This window comes from Saimiri boliviensis, chromosome 12, assembly GCF_048565385.1.
Source record: "Saimiri boliviensis isolate mSaiBol1 chromosome 12, mSaiBol1.pri, whole genome shotgun sequence".
Taxonomy (NCBI): domain Eukaryota; kingdom Metazoa; phylum Chordata; class Mammalia; order Primates; family Cebidae; genus Saimiri; species Saimiri boliviensis.
This window is the reverse complement of record NC_133460.1, coordinates 24,781,934-24,802,935: the sequence shown is the minus strand read 5'-3', so window position 1 is coordinate 24,802,935 and position 21,002 is coordinate 24,781,934. Positions and strand designations below refer to the sequence as shown.

The 21,002-nt window shown below is 43.9% G+C and overlaps 2 protein-coding genes and 1 long non-coding RNA gene across 7 annotated transcripts in view; 1 reads left to right on the top strand and 2 right to left on the bottom strand.

Moving 5' to 3' along the window:
• Window positions 1-8,011: 8,011 nt before the first annotated feature.
• Window positions 8,012-12,677, bottom strand: ZNF22 (zinc finger protein 22). Its single transcript, XM_003930004.4, has 2 exons — window positions 12,593-12,677; window positions 8,012-10,064 (listed from the first exon to the last, which is right to left on the bottom strand). The coding sequence occupies exon 2, from the start codon at window positions 9,973-9,975 to the stop codon at window positions 9,301-9,303; it is 675 nt and encodes a 224-aa protein (XP_003930053.2). The 5' UTR covers window positions 9,976-10,064; window positions 12,593-12,677; the 3' UTR covers window positions 8,012-9,300.
• A 294-nt stretch (window positions 12,678-12,971) lies between these two features.
• ZNF22-AS1 (ZNF22 antisense RNA 1) lies at window positions 12,972-15,819 on the top strand. 2 transcript variants are annotated; one of them, XR_005581795.2, is made up of 4 exons: window positions 12,972-13,058; window positions 13,173-13,332; window positions 14,135-14,240; window positions 14,911-15,819. It is a non-coding gene; the product is annotated as a ZNF22 antisense RNA 1 (long non-coding RNA). The 2 variants fall into 2 exon arrangements; XR_005581794.2 differs by having other exon boundaries at window positions 14,135-14,245.
• A 2,889-nt stretch (window positions 15,820-18,708) lies between these two features.
• RASSF4 (Ras association domain family member 4) overlaps window positions 18,709-21,002 on the bottom strand; it is a 35,289-nt gene continuing 32,995 nt past the window's right edge. For all 4 annotated transcript variants that reach the window (XM_074382098.1, XM_074382099.1, XM_003930002.4 and 1 more), the window contains one exon: window positions 18,709-20,155. In XM_074382098.1, the coding sequence (XP_074238199.1) occupies window positions 20,095-20,155 (61 nt within the window). In that variant the 3' untranslated portion in view covers window positions 18,709-20,094. The remainder of the gene's footprint in view (window positions 20,156-21,002) is intronic.

Below are 21,002 nucleotides of genomic sequence, written 5' to 3'. Positions count from 1 at the left end.
AGCGAGGGTTTGTGGCTGCTTACAGACTCCCTGAGAATGCTATAAAGAGATAGCAGCCACTGGTCCCCACCAGCCAGTGAGACTTGCATTTATTTAGTAAAGTTAAGTTGACAAAGGCTTGAGTCAACACCACTAGAGTGAAGATATTAAAGGACAGGTTCCGATGCCCAAAGCAAACACCATTAGAGGGTAATATCTCTGGCTCAAAGGTTAGTTTTAAGACCACATGAGTAAACAAGCTAGTTAGGTAAACTCGCCCAGATACTCTAGATATTTGCTTTAATTATTAACTAAATGTATAGAAGATCTAGGCTGCCTTCAGCCAAGAACTATAGAAAAAGCCCTTGGGCCTTCCAAAAGGGTTTGAGACTATATTCTATAATTTTCTCTAATATTTTTCCCTTAATATTTTTGTTACTACTCTGAGTGAATTCCCATATCTGCTAGCCACCACACCTGGCTAATTTTTATGTTTTTAGTCAAGACGGAGTTTCACCATATGGGTCGGGCTGGTCTCGAACTCCTGACCTTAGATGATCCACCTGCTTTGGCCTCCCAAAGTGCTGGGCTTACAGGTGTGAGTCACTGTGCCTGGTCAGAAATTAATGTTTTTTAAAAAGTCATCATTCATGGATTCAGTGAACATAAAAATGATAAGAAAGTGAAACAGCCTTATGGCTGATATGAAGAAAGTTTTAGTGGTCTGAATAGGTCAAAACAGCCCCAACATTCCTTAAGCAAAGCCTAATCCAGAGCAAGGGCCTAATGCTCTTCAATTCCGTGAAGAGAGAGGTGAAGAAGCTGTAGAAGAAAAGCTGGAAGCCAGCAGAGGTTGGTTCATGAAGTTTAAAGGAATAGACCATCTCTATAACATAAAAGTGCAAGGTGAAGCACTTTTATGTTATATGTGAAGCACTTGCTCATGAAGATGCAGCAAGTTATCCAGAAGATCTAGCTGAGATCACTGATGGAGGTGGCCACAGTAAACAACAGATTTTCAATACAGATGGAACAGTCTTCTACTGGAAGAAGATATCATCTAGCTAGGACTTGCATAACTAGAGAGGAGCAGTCAATGCCTGGCTTCAAAGCATCAGGGTACAGGCTGACTCTCTTGTTAGGGGCTAATGCAGCTGGTGACTTGAGTCAAAACCAGTGCTCACTTTAACAGTCTGAAAATCCACAGGCCCTTATGAATTATGCTAGTTCTACTGACTGTGTTCTGTAAATGGAACAAAATCTAGATGACAGTTCATCTGTTTAAAGTATGGTTTACTCAATATTTTAAGCCAACTGTTGAAACCTACTGCTCAGAAAAAAGATTCCTTTTAAAATATTACTATTCATTGACAGTGTACCTGGTCACCCAAAAGCTCTAATGGAGACGTACAAGGAAATTAATGTTCTCATGGCTGCTAACACAACATCCATTTTGCAGCTCATGGATCAAGGAGTAATTTCGATTTGCAAGTCTTATTATTTAAGAAATATATTTTGTCCGTAGCTTCCATATTGATTCCTCTGACAGATCAGGACAATATAAATTAAAGCCTTCTGGAAGGTATTTGCCATTGTAGATGCCATTAAAAACATTTGTTATTCATGACAGAAGATCAAAATATCAACTGTGAAAGAATCAGTTCCTACCCGCATGGATGGCTTTGAGAAGTTCAAGACTTTGGCGGAGGATGGCACTGCAGATGTGGTAGAAACAGCAAGAGAACTACAATGAGAAGTGGAGCTGAAATATGTGACTAAATTGCTGCAACCTCACAAGACTTGAATGGGTGAGGAGTTGTGTTTTATAGATGAGCAAAGAAAGTGGTTTCTTGAGATGAAATCTGCTCCAGGTGAAGATGCTATGAACATTGTTGAAATGACCACAAAGGATTTAGAATATTCCATAAACTTAGTTGGTAAAGCAGCATCAAGGTTTGAGAGGATTGACTCCCAATTTCAAAAACAGTTCTACTGTGGGTACAATGCTATCAAACAGCACCACATGCTACAGAGAAATCTTTCATGAAAGAGTCAATCAGTGTGGCAAACTTCACTAAGAATTTGCCATAGCCACCCCAACCTTAAGCAGCCACTATCCTGATCAGCCAGTAGCCATCAACATCAAGACGAGGCCCTCCTTTAGCAAAAGATTGAGTCTCTGAAGGCTCAGATCATCTTCAACATTTTTTTTAGCCAAAATATATTTTCAATTCAAGTATATACATTGTTTTTTAGGCATCTTGCTCTTGCACACTTAATAGGCTTCAGTACAACGTAAACATAATTTTTATATGCACTGGGAAATCTGAAAATTTGTCTGACTCATTTTATTTTGATATTCACTTTTTTTTTTGGTGGTCTGGAACCAAATTTGCAGTATCTCTGAGGTATGCCTGTAATTTTGTATTTTATTGCTTCTAAGTAGATAGAATTCATTTACTGGAAGTCCTTAGAAGACCTAACTCAATAACATAAAAATTTATTAGTATTTTTTGCAAGAATGGATACAAAACATACTACCAAGACTTACATAACAAAGCATACTACCAAGACTTATGTATTTGACAAATTATTGTTTTTTCAAAGTAGTCATATGTGAAAGTTATATGCTCACTGCAATGCTGCCATTGCTTGAAATGTTGTTAGAATACTGATTTGTAAATTTGGAAGTTGCCTTCCGAGGTAATAAGTTTCAAGAATATAAGTTCTACCCCTTTTCTGTTTTATCTTTTCTCTTCTTCCTCCTTCCCTTCTTTCCTTTCTTTTCGACTTTCTTTCTTATCATTAGAAATAGCAAAAACAGGAAGGAGCCCTGTCATCACAGTTATGGGCTGGTTGTAGCTACAGCTGAGAACTTCCAACAGTAGCCCCCTGAGGCCCATTCATAACCTCAAGATACCAGGGGCTGCCCTGGCTACCCTTAAGTTCTGGTGATTCAACTCGTTCTTCAATCATCTTTATTTGCTTTTCTTTATTTTGCTTTGGTAAATGAACGTTGGTTTCAGCACCCTGAAGCCATAGGATCACAGCAGAAACAAGTTTAATTGCCAACTTTGGCTCCATCTGGTCTTAGGACCAGAGGAAAAAAATCACTTACCTAAAGGCTCATCAATTTTCCATAGCAGAACTGGATCTAGCACTCAGGACTAATGACTCCAATTCAGAGATTTTTCTCTGACATCATACTCCTCTCAGATTCGACATCCCACCCCAGATGCACTCAACTGCTGAGCATGAAGAGGTTCACATGTACAGGCTCTGTGGTACATTCAGCCTTTTGAAAGGGGAGAGAAGAGAAGCACCAGGAAAATAATCAGAATAAGTAATAGATGAGATGTCCAGTTTATGAAATGAAGTGCTCACAACTGACTTCTCAGTGGTGACTTCTCATCCACCAGGCAAAGGGGAGAAAGGTTCCAAGTATTGTTCTGGGACCTCCTTTCCTATTTCCCTAGGCTCTTCCCAATTCCATTTTGCTACTGGAATGTAATTTACTTTAAATTTACATTTCAACTGTACATAGAGTGTCTGCATATGATCAGAAGTTCAAACAGCTTCTAACTATAAAAAGTAAGCCATTCTCCCAACTCTGCAGCTCCTGCATCAGTCTCTAAGCTGTGTTTCATTCCCAAAGAGTCTGGCCGTGCATTCTAGCCATCCTCTCAAAGTCTGGGTCACTGTTCTGCACAGACTTTCATGGAGACTCCTTGGAGAGAGTGATTTTGAGCAGTGGTGGATGAAGGCTTGATGGGAATGGACTAAGTGGAGACTGCCAGGTAAGAAAACGGGGAAGATAAATGTAAACAAATCTTTCACAGAGCTGGCTGTAGAAAAAAGCAAAAGAGAAGAACCGAGAAAAATAGTTACTATTCGTTTAGCAAACACTTTGGAAAATTTCTTCTCTTTTTCTACCAGGATAAGAAAGGGACTTGCCTATCCTCCTGTGTCTTCTAAGTTATTTAACATCTAAGTTACAATGGAAATAGAAATAATATTCAGGTAATTTGACTAAAATGTACTAAACTTTTGAAATTATGCTTGTACTTTCAGACATTTAACTGAACCTTAGTTCACTGTAAAGGGTAGTCTCTACATTTTTAACCCGGTATTTTCAAAGGAAAACACAGGTTGAACATCCCTAATTCAAAAGTCCAGTATTTGAAACTTTTTGAATGTCAATGTGATGCCACAAGTGGAAAATTCCACACCTGACCTCATGTGATAGATCACAGTCCAACCTGTTTATGTGCAGAATTATTAAAAATATTACCTTCAGGCTATGTATATAAGGGAATATAATAACACATGAACATCGTATTTAGACTTGACAGTCCCATTACCAAGATATCCTTTATGTACATACAAATATTCCCTCTCTCTCTCTGTCTCTAAACGCCCGCCCAAATGTTCTCAAATAATGATTAAAAAAATCTAAATTCTGATACACTTCTGGTCACGAGCATTTCGGATAAGGGACGCTCAATCTGTACAAGTTGAATGGGAAGAAACTACAGGACAGGCCGTTTTCCATGATCTCTCCTTTGCTGCCATCTAGTGACAGTTTTGTGTAACGTCAAATATAAAAAGTCTCATGTAACAATGAAGTCTTGATGTGGCTATTTCCTCTGCCTATGCAGCGCCCTCACTAGGCTGGAAGTATTTCCAGTTGAGCCTGGGGATTTAATTTGCTGGTATGCATCAGCGGTGATGCTTAATCTCCTCGAGAGAGCTTACTAAAGTAGACTCTGGTTGCTGTACAAAGTGAGGCAAGCTGACCTCTGAAAATGACATACGGTACAACTACAGCACAAGCAAAGGTCATGAGAGCATCATGAAAAGCCCATTATTGAACAAATATATGACACTACATTGCAGCCAGATGCTTTACAGTGAGAAATGAGTCTTTTCTATCAAAATGTGCAGCGATATGTATGCATTTTTGTTTCATATTGTTGCTACTGTATCTTTGGGAACAATCTCTGGAAACATAATTTCTGGATCAGAGAGTAAATGCACATATACTTCTGCTAGATATTGCCAAATCCCTCCTCAGTATGGGTTGTAACATTTTGTATCTCACCATCAGTGCCTGAGTTTGGCTGGCTCTCCATAGCCTCACCACTTTTGATCACTTTGTTAAGTAAGAAATAGTAGCTCCTTGTTAGTTTTCTCTTATTACTGTCCTTTGAGTCAAGGTCCAGCCAGAAAAAGAGAAACCAGACCAATTATTCTAATAGAGAAAATGGAATACAGGTACTAGGTTAAACCAAACTGGTGAATTTATAAGGCAAAGAAACATGGATGTAACAGAAAGTCTAACCAGCTATATTAAACAATGTGGAACACACAGAATGGCTTCAGTTTTCTCACTGAACCTGATCTTCTCTTCATGGCTGTTCGCCCCGAATCATCATATTGCCCCCTCTCTGACTCACCTGCCTAAATTCTGATATTTAGCCTTTTAATCCCACTGAATAGAGAGGCTTCTAGTATACTAGGGGACCCATTTAGATTGCCCTGAACATATATAACCAGGGTCTCTCTCGGGTTTAAGGTTACTCATCTCCACCGCTTCATTTAAATTGGCATATCCATCCTGAATTCCTGAATTCAAAAAACCTGTGCCTGAGGGGTCTCTTGACAAATTGGGAGGTGGCATAACACATTAGTGACCTGGTATGAACTTGGCACAGTTCCTGAAATGATCTATGATGTAATTGACATTTGTGACAAAGATAACATATACAATGAAACTTACAACTAAGTCAGTTGATGTATTATTGATTTAAAAGCTCTAAATAAAATACTGTCAGATATTGTAACACTAGGATTATAAAATGCCATTATTTAGTACGACTAAATTGCTGAGTTTATTCTGATACATTACCAACCATATGGGTCAAAGAAGAAAAAAAAATCATCCATAAAATGACTATGAAAGATTTAATCTTGCTTATATTTAAATGCAATGATGCTAAGCAATAGAGCTATTTGTACTTGATTTTACCGTAAGGAATGCAGCTATGAATCGTTTCTGTCATTTGTGTCTCTTCATCGCTCAGCAGTAGAATTTATCAGTTTCAAACTGGTCTGGATTATTTTGCACTTCTTCTGAACAATAAAACAAGAAAAACAAAAGTAATTCTTTTACCAGATGTCACAATGCTTTATTTTAAAAATGGCAGAAAAGAATCTCTTAATCATCAGTTTTATTACAGAACTCTGAATTTAGGAAACAGCCATTACACTTATCCCTATATAAAATTAAAATAGGCAGTCCCCCTAGTCACCAGGCTGGTGAGAAATCCTACTTTGGAGCCCCTTAACATGTCTAGGGTTACGTTACACTAGGGCTTTGTGTGGACCTGGAAATTGGAGGAAGGCCCTCTGGCCTTCAGTTCATCATGACAGCAACTGGGAAGTTCAACTGTCCAAGCTGGTTGGTCTGTTTGAAATCAACGTGGGACAGGGACCAGAGGCTCTTGCTTTTGGAGGAGAGTCCTGGCACCACTCAGCATCCTCTCATGGGTCCTGCCACCCTCAGGCTCTGCATAGTGGAAGGACACTCACCCCTTTCTCCCACGTTTGAAGACAGCATATCAGTCTCAGGATAGATTTTCAACTTCCAAGGCTGATGTCACAGCATGTTCTGGCAACTCAATATGTGGGGACTTTCACCTGCGGCCACAGAGTCATGGGATACAACTAAAACACAAACAAGCTTTAATGCTGCCTTTAAGTCTCAGTCAGGAACAAAGGAAAGGGTCCATAGGCCAACAAAAAAGTATTACAGGGTATCCGCTGGAAACAGAATGAGAATGTGGGGTAGGCGAGGCAGTTTCTCAACTATGAACCTCAAAAAGCTGTTTTTTCTCACCAGGCCACTGAAACGACAGAACTTTTAGAACGGGCAATTGGGTCCAGAGAGGCACAAAAACAGTAGGATGGGTACGTCAGTCAGGACAGGTACCAAATCCACCCTGAAATCCGGCCTGTCTCGACAGTTTATTTCTCACTCATGTGAGACCAGAAGTAGGTTGGCAAGAGGCTCAGGAACTACCTAGAATGTGCCCTCCACTTTGACCTGGGAAATGGGAGCACAGAGAATCACGAAACAGCTTTTAAAAGCATCATTAACTCAAATGGCCAGCCCTAGTGTTGTTTCTCACAGCACTGTAAGGGTGCTGGGAAACGTGGGGCGAGTACTTGGGTATCTGCTCACCAGATATCCCTCTTTCCTCCTTCCACACACAACATACCGTCTCTCCAAGGAAGACAACCATGAATCCCATACAGTCACTACACTCTGAAAACCCTGGGATGTCTCTAGACCAAGCCTGGCTCCATCTGTCTCCCACTGGTCCAGAGCTCTACTCACCAAAAAGATCCCATCTGTGCTCCTCTCCCCACGTTCCCCAAAACAGTGGAGGAACAGAGTAATGCATACCATGCTTAATACTAAATAAGAAGTGCACAGGAGACCTTGTGACAATTCAGCTGTCCTGAAGGGCGTATTGGCTGTTAAATTATTTTGAACATCACTACTGTGGACAGCCCTGTTTGCTGTCAAAATGGGCAAATTCCTGAAAGTTAAGAAAGAAGTGTTGGTCCTGGCCAGAAGCTATCCCAGACACAAAACTAACATGAATAGCATAGATAGTAGATCCTAAAGGGGCCCGAGCCACAATCCTGCCAAGGAGTGACTTGGCTGTGAGTAATAGGGTGGCCAAAGATCGGTTTTTTTCTTAAAAAATAACTGTGATCACCTCATATTTACAAAACACCCTGTGAATATCCTGTTGAATGAAACTTGTCAACAAGGCAATTGGGAAGTTCAAGGCCATCTTCTATGGCCCTGCCCTCAAATGCAAGGCCAGGAGGAAGGCAAAGTTCAAGTCTAAGGAAATCAAAAACAGGCAAAACAAGTGATCCATCCAAAGGTTGTGACTTTAGATCTGTTGTTTAAATAATTTAAAACAATTCCCCAGGAGAAAAATAAATAAACAGAAGGTAGTATACAAAATATTTCATTTTTTATTTTTATGAATAATTGTCATTAATACAGCAGAAACTGATATGATTATAAAAGATACCAAAAAATCAGAAAAATGTTAGCATTCAATAGAAATTAAAAACCTGAGCTGGAGGCTCATCAGAGTCTGACACTTGGCACCATTCTGATGGAAGTGAAGAAACATGTTTGCCGGACTCCTTAAAACAATTCATTTAACACAGAAAGAGTTAAATTTCAAAGGAGCTACAATGCACTGACACATTACATGACTTTTGTTGTTGACAAACATTTAAGCAGAGCTATCTAATCTCACAGTCTTGAAGGCAGGGAGGTGTGTAAATCGTAGATTTTTAATTAGCAGGAATCAAGCTGAGATTTTTCTTGGTGAAATAGTTTTGTTTACTCTTGTAGATCTAAAAGGCTAGCTTAGTCTGTCAGAGTACAAGAGAATGCCAGAAGAGGTCAAGGCCTTGCAAGGGGATGGATCGACATGAATCCATTCCAACTTGTGGAAAACAAATGACACAGCAGTTACCATCACAAAGAATAGTATTAGTAGGAATTGGAGATTTGAGGTCCAATTCAGTTCTCATTTGGATTCTACAGTATCTCTTACTAAAAATTTGGTTAAAAAAAAAAAAAATACCAACAGGGAAATTCTTACTCCTTTAATTAACAATTGTCCACAAGGAGAAGGGAAGAAATAAACAATAGCTAATATAGATGGGCCTAACTTATTAAAAATCTGTGAGCTTGAATACATTTTAATATGTTGAATCTTGAGTCATACTTATAAACCAATGGTTAATATACTACAAAACTTTACAAACAAAATCTCATCTGTTGCAGAACTTCAAAACTAGTGGAATTAATTTCTTCTCCCTTTTATTTCTTCCACAGAAAGTCCTAAAACTGAGTAATCACTGGCATGCCTGCATTCACAAATATATCCTCAAAACATGATGATTTTTATCAAAATATATCTGCAAAACATGAAGGTTTTCGAAAACGGAAGTAATTTCAAATGAGGTCAAGGATGTCATACTCCCTCCAGACGTATTTTCAGGTCTTTCTGCTCCACGTCACATAAAAAAGAAATGAGGGTAGCTGGACTCATGTAATTTCTTTCAGCCCAATAATGTCATTAAATTCCCAATGTTTTCACACTAGCAAAGATCCAGTATTTAAGTGATCTACTATAAAGCATCTCTATTTCTAAAAAAGATTCCTTTCATTTTTTTACTTTTTCTTAAGAGGGCACAAAAAGCTGTCAAAAAGCCCTTTACTTAACGAAGACCAGCCACAGACTTCCTTCCTGTACCAGCTTTCCAAGAGGATAAGTGAGTCTTCACCCTGATATTTTTGCCCCTGGTTTTACGAGGCTTCTCTTCTTTATGTACCTTCATGTGCTGCCTCAGATGAGAGCTCTGACTGAAACATTTGCCACATTCACTGCACTGGTAGGGTTTCTCCCCCGTGTGGGTTCTCTGATGTTGAATAAGGTGGGAGCTCTGGCTGAAACACCGGCCACACTCATCACACTGATACGGTTTTTCTCCAGTATGAATTCTCTGGTGCTGAATGAGATTTGAGCTCTGTTTAAAGCTTTCTCCACACTCATCACATTTGTAGGGCTTTTCCCCAGTATGGATCCGTCGATGCTGAATGAGATTAGAACTCTGAAAAAAACTTTTCCCACAATCAGCACATTTATGGGATTTCTTTCCAGTATGGATCTTCTGGTGTTGAAAAAGAGTTGAACTCTGACTGAAACTCTTTTCACATTCATTACACTTGTAGGGTTTGTCATCCAAGCTTCTTCTAAGTCTACTCAAGCTGGAGTCAAACCGAATAGTCACTCCCCACTTCTGCCGCTGCCGGCCTGTTTTGCGCTTGTTCTCATAGGCCTTTCCTTGGCTTGAGCTCCGGGAAATACCTGCTTTAGGCTTTGCTAACCTCATGGTGAATAACAAAATGTGTATGTATGAGAGTTTACAGGCTTCTTCTGAACTAATGTTTCATTTCCCAGAGGTGCACAGCTCAGAATTTTCTGTGTAGAAGGAAAAAAAATTACAGATGATCAGAAAAAACATTACAGATATGTTAACTACTCAATTTGAATATCTCTTTAACCCAACAAAATTGCATTCATGTTTAAATTTAAAAAAGTATAAATGCAAACAAAGATAACATGAGGGGAAATTTGGGAAGAAATACTTGCAACGTAATTCTCATAGTTCCAGAGTTTAAGCTTAACAAATATCACAAATTTTGACTGAGTTAACCACTGGAGTTTCTACTGGGACAGGACAAAAAAAAAAAAAAAAAAAAAAAAGTGATGAGGTGAAATAGAAATTTTCTAGGCACTACCATTTTGGAGGTCTAAAAAATGAAGATAAGGGAAAATCTTAATGGAAATGGAATAAATCCAAAAGATAATCAAAATTTGTGTAATAGAGTATCACTATTTAAAAATATTTACTTCCACGTTAAACTTCTACTCACTGGTGACTGCCTAATTAAGGTATCCAACTGAATAAGAAATGGCAAATTATACTACTTTATAATATAGTCCCGTTTATCTGTATTTAGCCATTCAATTTCCATAGCTCTAGATGACAGATTAGCTCTAATTCTGTAGCATGAAGTGTTTTGAAAATTGAAACTACTCTACAGGGAGCAGTAGGTTTACTTAGTCTATGAAGACACACTTTATTACTGTTTTTTTTTTTTTTAGATCCTAATGATCCAAGAAAGCAGACAATTTGTTGAAAACCCAAAACAAAAGTATTGTTTTTGGAGAGAGAAAAACTGCAAAAGGACTTTTACCAGACACTGGAATGAAACTGAGTAGAAAAAGCATTAGGTAGGTAGGACACAAAAAAAGGAGGAGGACAAAATGAGTTTACAGGTAAAAGTAGGACGGAATTTTCAGAATACCCAAATGATGCAAAATTCAGAATTTCAAATAATTTTATTTACGTATAAGGCTGACTTGTGGCTATTTAAAGTAACAGCCAAAACAAACCAACAACCCCCCTACAAACCCTATATAGGTGGCAACGTGGGAAAAGCTAGAACTTCAAAAGCAATAAAATTATCGGAACTACTTTTCATTATCTTGTTTCAGAAAGTAGACTTTAAAATAGGAATAATTCCTCTGGGTTTCTTTGCGTACAAGCATATAAAGCAAATAAATGAAAACACAAACATCGTTTTTCTTGCCTTCCTTTCATCTTATTCTTTAACTGAGACTTTAGGCCCAGGACTTTATCTGGATATTTAATAATTACATCTGTAATTATGGTCAGCGTAGGAGCAAGCTGCATGTAACACAAGATTACAGTTAGCACTATCCATTCCTTAACTTAAGCAAATATTTACAGAACATTTACCACACAGGAGAAATTGTGTTAGGTACATGATGCTGTTTTTTAAAAAATATAAATAATAATTAATAATAGCTATTAATAAATAGCTACAATCTCTCTGCAGGGAGCTGTCTTTGCATATAGTAATCATACATATTTTTTAATACTATGGAAGTCAGATCTGTAGGCAGTAGGGCAGAGATCCGGAAGCCCATGTTTCGGCCCAGATTCTGCCATAACCCGTGCTGCAACCTTCCTCGTGCCGGGTCTCAATGTCCACTCTGTACGTCAAGTGGACTCATTAGATGACCCCCAGATCCCTTACAGCTCTCAAATCCTACAGGGTTTTGAGAAACTCAGACTGTCAAATCCACCTGCAGACGAGGCAATCATACTAATAGGTAGCCTATGCGCCAGACACTGTGTAACTTGATTCTTTGCTAACTCTTTAATTCTCCTGGCACCTTTATGCAGTTATTTCCGTTTTATGTTAAACAAACGAGGGCACAATGCTAGAAGGCACTGGCCGGGTTCCCAGACCCTAGCAGCCTGACTAGAGCCAGTACTCTTAGTGGCAGCCACCTCTTCCATCGCCCAGTCCAACGCGGCGACCCGTGCTCTGCATTATCTCCCCAGCACGGACAAGCATAAAGATAAACCTGAGTGATGGGAGCTGCTGTTCCTGCACACCCAGCGAACTAGAATCTGCCTCAGTTTCCTCCTAAAACTGGGAGGGTGGTGATAAAGCGACACCACCGTCAGGATGTCAGAATCTGCAATGCATCTGAGTCTGAAAACCGCGCAGAGCAGCCCCGTGCTGCCCAAGCATTTGTTCCACATATCCGGTCCTCTAACGCTCCGGGCGACGGAAGGGGCCGAGGCTGGGGCTCACCGGCCCGGTTCCACCCGCCGCTGGCCGCGCCTCGCCGGGGGCCCGGTCCAAACCTCTCCCGTCCCCAGCCCTCCGCCGGCCGCTCCTCAGTGACCCGGCCCGCCCGCCGCGCAGACTGCGGCCCCACCCTGGGCCCGCCAGGCCCTCCTGCCCCCGCCCGGCGGCCAGGCCCTGCCCTGAGGCGGGAGGCGCCCGCGACGCCATCTCCCCGGCCCGCGCCGCCCTCTTTGCGGCCAGCGCGCTCCCGAGAAGACCCGAGTAGCCCACGCGGGCCCCGCGCGCCCCACGCACCCCACGCACCCCAGGCCCACTCACCGCGCGGGACCAAGCCACCACCCTGGCTCACTAGGCGCCTCCCGCGCCGCCGGAAGTGAGGGCCGCGCCGCGCTCTGGCGCCGCCACTGTCGCTCTAGGAACGTGGTGGAGCGACCCTCTATGGTCCCGGGCCCACCTAACAGCGTCGTTCCTTTTTTTTTCCTGTGGTTTTCTTTTCTCCTCCCGCCCCTCGGAAGGCATCCCGTGACCCCCAGGACCTCAAGAGCTGTAACCGCCCCTGGGTGTTGTCGAGGCTTTTGAAACCGAACTCCAGCCTCTCCAACCGAGAAGCTATATACTTTCTACCAATACTGAGCTTTTTGAGAGCCTAAGAAGTTCCTGGTACTTTTCACGAGGTCAACCTATTTAATTATCACCAAAAAAGCTCCTGCAAGATGGGAGCGGTTATATTCCATTTTATAGGAAAGGAAACCAAGGCTCAGAGAAGACATTTGCTGGGTTCACCGTGAGTAAGCGGACGACCCAGGACCGTGGTTCCTTGTGACCCCAAAGTCCGATTTCGATACACCCCTTGTGTTGCTCGTTAGCAATGATCTCTCTTGGTTTTTCTTCCTTCCAGGCGCCTCCTCAGCCATCCCGGCCGTGCTCAGTCATCTGACCAGCTGACCGCCGTGTTCCCTCACTCCCGGGGAACTCCTCCCGCCTCGGCTTCCGATGCTGTTGCTGCATGTTGAAGACTCCCGCACTGATAACTCCAGTCTGATCGTGGAACGCAGACGGTACTGAACTCCAGACTTGTATATCGAACTGATTAATAAAGAGCTGCATTTGCATGTATAATGGACATCCCAAACTTAACACACCCCAAAAGGAATTCCTGATACCTACCTGACCTGTTCTTTCGACAGTGTTCATCCCAGGAATGGAGGAAGATCCCGGCATCTTTCCAGTTGCTCAGCCCAAAACCCTTGATTGTTGTCTCTAATTTTTTTTTTCATCCAAAATTCACCTGTGATTTATCCGCAAATTCTGTTGGCTTCATCTTAAAATATATTATTGAGCCACTGCTATAACCACCAAGCCACCTACATCACCCTTCTGGATTATTATATTGGCTTCCCTGACTACAGTCTATTCATGGCCCCAGAGTAATCCTCTTAAAGTAAGATCATGTCATTCATTTGTTCAAAACCTTCAAAGGCTTCCTTTGAAGGAAACTTATTAGGGCAAAGTCAAGGCTTGGCAGTGGCACATGGTTCCCGTCATGATTTGTCTCTTTAGTTCTTTACTGTGTCTGCAGTGCTAAAAAAAAGTGCTCAGCAGGGAACAGGCACTCAGTAAATATTTGTTGAATGAATGAATTTATAAGATGCCTTATTGTTTACAAAGTGCTTTTACATCTGTCCTCTGGTTATTCATCTTCACCGTAGTCTCAGAAGCACAGATCATCATATCTGTCTTGCAAATCAGTAATCTGAAGCAAGAGAGGCCAACTTGCCTGAAGTAATATAATGGGTTGTTGGTGGAGGCTAGACTAAATCTCAGTTTCATTCTCTTAAGCTGGGCCTTTCTGCTCTGCAGGGAGCTGTCTCTGCAAATGGTAAAGCACAAAGCTGAATGAGATCTGGACAAAGAGTCTGTACTCACAATCTAGAGAGTATCTGGACTATTGCAGTGATTAAATGAGGTGAGGTAAGGCACTTAGCGCAATGTATAGCAGAATAAATGAGAGTCGTTGCTGTTACATTTATTATTAAATTATTATTATAAATTGGTTGATGCTGGTGGTTGGAGGGTTTGGGGTAAAGGGCAATGGCCAGAGATCTAGAAATGGTTTAGGAAAAGTGTCAGGAGCAAACATGACCTGTTGAAACTGTCCGCTCTACGTATACTAAAATAAAAAGATAATTAAAAAAAAAACACCATTTCATGTCCACATAAAGCTGGATTATCCCGTTTTCCTATACCTGAAAACAACTGGGCCAGCCACAGAAGGCCCAGAGGTATGTGGAATAAAGCACTGGGTAAAGAAGGATGAATTTTTTTAAAAAGAGAGAGATGAAAGTCAGGAAATAAAGGGGTATAGGTGCCTAAGTGTGGACAGAGTTCTAGGCAGTAAGGGTGGAGAGGAGGGACAGCCAGAAAAAGATAGGAGGAAGAGGAGGATAAAGTAGAACGGGAAAAAGACAAGGCGAGAAAGCAGGCAGGGTTTTATGCCTTCGGCTTAGCTATTAGTATAATAATAAACAGTGAGTGCTTATTATGTGCCAGGCACTGTTTGCAGCGTTTGAGGATCTCATGTGAGATTCCCGCGGTATGATTGTTGCTGAGAGTTTGCTCCACCTTCTCTGGTTTAGGTCCCTGCACTTTGCGGTGTGACTCCTGGTGCCTCCTGGTGAACCACGTGCCCGTCCCACTGATGCTGACTTGACCACTGACTTGCACTGGCTGACTTCATGTGACTGGAGGCAAGGGGTACACCACATCCTGGAAGAAGCTTTGAGTCACTGCCTTTCTTCCAGGACTCTGCTCTTTCCCTCTGCCTTGAGAATATCATGTCCCAAGTAGGGGCTGCCCGCTTAGTCTAGGACCTGGGATGAGAAGACACATGGAGCAGAGCCACAGAAGCCCACTCTAGCCACAACAGTCCCACGAAATGTGAGAGAAACAAATGCTCTTGTAACACTGAGATTCTTGGTGTCATTTGTTATTGCATTAAAGTTGACTAACGTACCTCCCACCACCCTTAAGAGATAGGAATTGCTATTATCCTGTGATATTGTGAAATATATAGTTGGTGGGTTTCCTCACATACAACTTCTAAAATTCTTAGAATCTCCAAAGTGATGTCTTTTTATATGTGAATGAGTTGACTGGTGGCCAGCAGCCCCTGAGTAGTTTCAGGATGGGGCTGGTCACTGGAAAGACCAAGGCAGGATTAGAAGAATGGCAATTTCAGCTCCACCCCATCAACATTGGGTGGAGGAGGGCAACTGAAGGTAAAGTTGATCACAAATGGCTGATGGATTAATCAATCATACCTATGTTATAAAGTCTCCATAAAAGCCTCAAAAGGACTGGGTTCGAGAGCTTCTGGATACCAGAACACATGGAGGTTCCCAGAGGGTGGGGCGTGCAGTTGGGGGTGCAGCAGGGAACAGGCATGGAATCTCCATGCCTTTTCCTTCATATTTCATCCTGTGCATTTCTTTTTCTGTATCCTTTGGAATATCCTTTGTAATAAACCAGTAAATGTGTTTCCCTGAGTTCAATGAGCTGCTCTTACAAATTAACCCAAGGAGGAGGTCATGGGAATCTCAACTTGAAGTGGGTAGTTTACAAGTTCCAGAGGCCAGGGCTTGTGACTAATAAGAAGGGTGGAGACCATCTTATGGAGCTGAGCCCTCAACCTATGAGAGGTGATGCTACCTCCAAGTAGATAGTGCCAAAACTGACTTAGAGGACACCTAGCTTGTGTCCCTGCAGAAATGATTGCTTGGTTGGTGTGTGGGGAGAATTCCCCACCCCATTTGGTCACAGAAGTCTTTTTGATTATTGTTGCTGAGTGAAAGAATAATAGAAAGCACTTTGAGTTTGTTTTCTTCCACATAGAATCCCCATTTCACAGATGGCAAAACTGAGGCAAGAAACTTGCCCACGGTCACACATGTTTATAAGTAGCAAAGCCAGACTTTGAAGTCAGAAAGTCTGGCTCCAGAGCCTATTAACCTCTCAATAACAGTGTATCTCCCAGATGGGATTCTAGGTAATTTTTATGCAAATTAAGTTATTGAAAATGGTCATACATGATATTTACAAAACACAAAAGAGAAAAGGAACAAGGGCATGGGAGGTGGGGGACACAGTCTGGGCATCTTTCTGCACGTATTTCTGGGGATTCTGGCCCAAGAGAGATCAGATCCAGATGCCCTTAGTGGCTGGGGCATCTCTGGGAAACTGCCCAGCAGGGGCCAGTGTGCCCCTGAGCCCAGTGGTATTTGAAGGATTCATTCTAGGAAGAAGGGTCTTCTGGGGTGAGAAAAATCCTGGCAAGATAGTTTCATTTTCCCATGTCTTTGTCCCCTGCACCCTACTGGCTTGCACGTGTGCGCGTGCGCGCAGCGAGCACCGCTGCCTTGGGTCTGTGTTTGGCAACACGAATCCCCAGCCCAAGTGCCAGAAAGGCAGTTATAGGTGTGGCTCATGTGAAGTAACAAGAGTGATCCTTCTCCCATGAAGACTTCTCAGCCAGGAATCCTGAACAATGGCTCTCTCCACCAAGCCTGAGTTTCGTTTCCTTTGGATTCTCTGGGAAAGAAAAACCCTGGGAATTCCCATTCCTAGGTCTGAGAAAACATCTCTGTTAAAGGTTGACCAGGAGGGCAAAGGGCCCCACCCTGAACAACATGAGTCTTGGGCAGGGCATGTGAGCAGCTGGCCTGATCCCAAACAATTGCAGCTCTCAGGGCCTAAATATAGCCCAGGCATCTGGCTGTTTTTACACTCGGTTGCTTGGCTCTGATTGACCAAGCTTCCCGTCTGATCATTGCTGAGGGACTGAGGGCAGGGGGCTGCTGCCTCCCACTGCACCTGGCAAGGATATCCCGCTGCCCCTCTGCAGCTGCCAGGCACCTGCATCCTAAACACCAGGGGCATATTTTGCATGGCTGGTCCCTCCACAAATCATCTGGTCAGACTGGATAAGCCTTGGAACTCATTTCCCTGGGACTAAGGGGCCAGCTGTATCCTGGGTGAACCCTGGCTCTATTTTGCCAGTGGAAAGGTCTATAAACCATTTTCTGGTAAACATTCCAAGCAGGTAGCATATGGTTATCACTGAGGAAAAAACAAGATGTTTTGATCCCTTCTGGTAATTTGTTCTGGGCAAACAAACTTGTTTTTCCTGAGTCCAGTCCTTTTGCAATCATGCTGATTTCATCCTGTGCTGTTTATTATTCTCTCTGCTTCTTGTAGCCGGCAAGACAGTCCTGTTTAGGAGACAACACTCTCCCTTAGGGATCTTTGCTTTATCTTTGGATACCTTTATTACCTGAGACTTTAGGTAGCCAAGGGGGTATACAGGAAATACCCAAAGCTCTATGGAAAAAGAAAGTGGTGGTTCCCTGCAGGAACCAGTAGGAAACCACAGAGACCAGCCTCTAACATTTGAAATTATGGGGTTGAGGTGAGCTGAATTCGCAGCTTTTCAGATTGCGTCTGAAAAGCAAATATAATGTTGATTAAAAAAATGTGAACCCCTCAGCCGAGTGAAGTGTATACCTTTTCCCTTTTTCCGAGTCACTTGCTAGTGACTGTTCAGACCTGTAATGTCCAGAAATTAGTTTGGTAACACCTACTTTAAAAGTGACACTTACCCAAAAAGGCCTTAAATAATATTGTAATAACTTGCAAAAGTGAACCAACCAACCAAACAGGCTGGTGCTTAAAGAGGGTCTCCTGCTCCACTGGCTTCCTGTGTGCCAGGCCCTGGCCTGCTCCCGGCTGGCAAGTGTGTGTTGGCCTGCGACACCATGTGCCCTCCTTAACCATTCTCTGCCTTGGCCTCGGGCTTCCTGTTCAACAATCTCCTGACCCTCCCAGTGTCTGGCCTTCTTCTCCTGATGAGGAGACCCCTAGACACAGGGCAGACTGGCTCCATCTTTGTGCCTCCAGGGCCCAGTACAGGCCCGGCACAAGGCAGTCAGTCACAGCTGAACAGTGGGACAGCAGCTGTCCTACACCCGAGGTTGTAAGTAATAACTTGGGAGTACAATTACCTGGGAGCTTCTCTTTGATTTGTTTTGGACCCTCTTCTAGGCCCTGCTTCCATCTCACTTGAGCCCCTGGCCTGGAAGATTCCTGGGGCCCTCCTGATGCTAAGATTCTGTGGCTCAGGGTGACTCTATTGCTCATCATCCAGGTCACCAGTAGGCCCCCACCAGTGACACCTGCGTGTTCCATGGCAGCCTCCCCTCAGGATCCATACTAGTCCCTGGGGCATGCGCAGAAATGAAGGAGTCATGTCAGCTCCTAAAGCAGCGAGCTGTGGCTCTTCTGCCAAACATGGCCACACGTCCTTTAGGATAAGAGTTTCAGAAGTTAGAGCCAGGGCTCAGGGTGGATGCACAGAAAGAAAAGAGAAAAAGAAAGCTTGATTCTCATGTCTTCAGTACACCATGACTTTATTGAACACCTAAGGATCTATGCTGCCAAAGGACAGCAGAGCAAACAGTGGGTAGGCCTCCCCTGCATCTCCCTGTGTCTGTGATGATGGAGCTGGGTTGGGGAAATCCTGCTGTGACATTTGCTCTGACGAGCAGCTCCACACAGCATGGTGGCTTCCAAGCTCTGCTCTTGATAGGCACCGGTAAGGAGCTTCTACATGCATTAGAGATGGAGCCTCTCCTATCTTTGCAAGTCTTTGTCGTTCTTCCCTTTAAATCTGCCATCCACAGACCTCAACAGGAGAATAATTTGGTCTTCAGTTTGCTGTTTTAGACAAACACTTGGCATGACTGATGTAAACTGTTGCATAATTTTGCAAAGGCTTTCTCATTCATTCCAGAAATTCTCCATCAGTCACAAACACAAACTGTTAAGTATCTGGCCCCAGGGGATTCAAAGTCCTTTCCCCCAAACAGACATTTTTTTCTTATCATTTTTCCTTAAGGGGAAGTATTGAAAGTTGTCCCCACACACGGGAGGAGCCCAGAGAAGGCAAGAGGCACACAGGCATCCACCGGACAGTGGTGATGGGGCTGAGCACCGCCTTCCTGAGCTGCTACTGGGCAGCCGTGGACTCTCACCCACACAGGGCAGCACCCTCTCAATGCCATGTGGACCCTCCTCAATGTGATCGAATGGCCGTGCTTCTTGCAGCAAGCTCCTTATAAGAACCCCTTTAGGTCTCTCTGATGAAGTAAAGGCTGATTTCTGCAGAGAAAGTGAGATACTCGTGGCCTTATTCCTGGTCTCACCTCTGTGCCAGGGCCCTGAGCTGTGCAAGGCTCACAAGGTGACATTGGAGGCTTAGAGGCTGGGGACGCTGTGGCAAGATGATGGCTGAAAGCAGTCTAGTCTCATACCTGCTTGCAGGCCCTGCTTTTCCCAGTAGCATTTCTGCAGGGTAACATGATGTGAGGGCAGGCAAGAATCTCATATAAAGGAGAGGACAGGGGTTTGTGGCCCCACAGGGGCTCAAGGACAGGCACTGAGCAAGTGGATGAAGTCTAAGCTGAGGCTGGGTCAGCACTGCTTTCCAGTGCAGGAGAGGTGTGGTGTCGACAGGACTGGCCACATAGATCTGACCCAGCAAGTTTCTGGCTCCTCAGGCCTGGATCTGCTTCCTGTGGGTGCTCACGTCAGAGCCAAGAGCTAGGGCTACAGCAATCACGGTGCTCAGGCTTCAGATAGGTAGATGCAAAGGTGCTCGGTTCCTCAGGCGGTGATCAGCAGTCAATGTGACCGGCCAGGACCAGCCACCAGGGCTTAGTGTGCACCTGCTTCGGCTAGGGACTTTGGAAGAGGCAGGTGCTGGCCAGCTACTTGGCCTCCACCAACTGCTCCAGGCGCTGCAGCATCGTCAGACGCAGGGCTTGGAACCTGGGGGGAGACATTGCCAAGAGGACTCACTGTTGGCAGGACAGGGAGGTGGGCAGCAGAGCGAGGGACCTGCAGATGCCTGGCTCAGGAGACCCCTGCAGCAGCCATGTCTCTCCTTTGCCAAGGAGAGGGAAGGCCGTGGCCTGTGCCTCGTGAGGAGCAATCAAACCAGGCTATGGACTGCACAGAGCATCGAAGCAGTGTTGTCATTTCTACTGCAAAGACTCTAACACAGACAACAGTGCACTGGAGTGGACAGGGCGGGAGGGCAGAGATCCGGAAGCCCATGTTTCAGCCTGGATTCTGCCATAACCTGTGCTGCAACCTTCCTCATGCTGGGTCTCAATGTCCATCCTGTACGTTGAGTGGACCCGCTAGATGACCCCCAGATCCCTTCCAATTCTCAGATGCTACGGGGTCACACGGACTGCAGAGAGGAAGGTTCCCCCTGACTGCAGTCTCCTCTGTCTGTGTGGGGCCTGGCTGCACAGATGGGAGACTGTGGAGAACATGGCTTTCCATGGGTCATTCAACCAGACGCCAACATCCATCCTTTCCCCACCCATCCCAGGCCCTCTCAGTGAGTTCCTGCCCTTTCCTTCCTAGCTGCCTATCCGCCGGCCCTGGTGGGGTGCCCTCCACAAGTCCTGCGCCACACTTCACCTTGCTGAGGGGGCGACATCATTGGGACCACAGTCTGGCTAACCTCATGCAGCCAGGCCCTGGCGTGGTGTCCCCAGGAGCCAGCAGGTGACACCTGCTTATCTTTTCATTGAACTAGCCCTCTGCACCTGAAAGCATCAGCTGAGGCTGGAGTTCCAACACCCGCCACTGTGGGAGAGGATCA

What these genes read in the sequence shown, in the direction of transcription:
- ZNF22 (XM_003930004.4), bottom strand. Translation starts at nt 9,975, where the DNA reads ATGAGGTTAGCAAAGCCTAAAGCAGGTATTTCCCGGAGCTCAAGCCAA.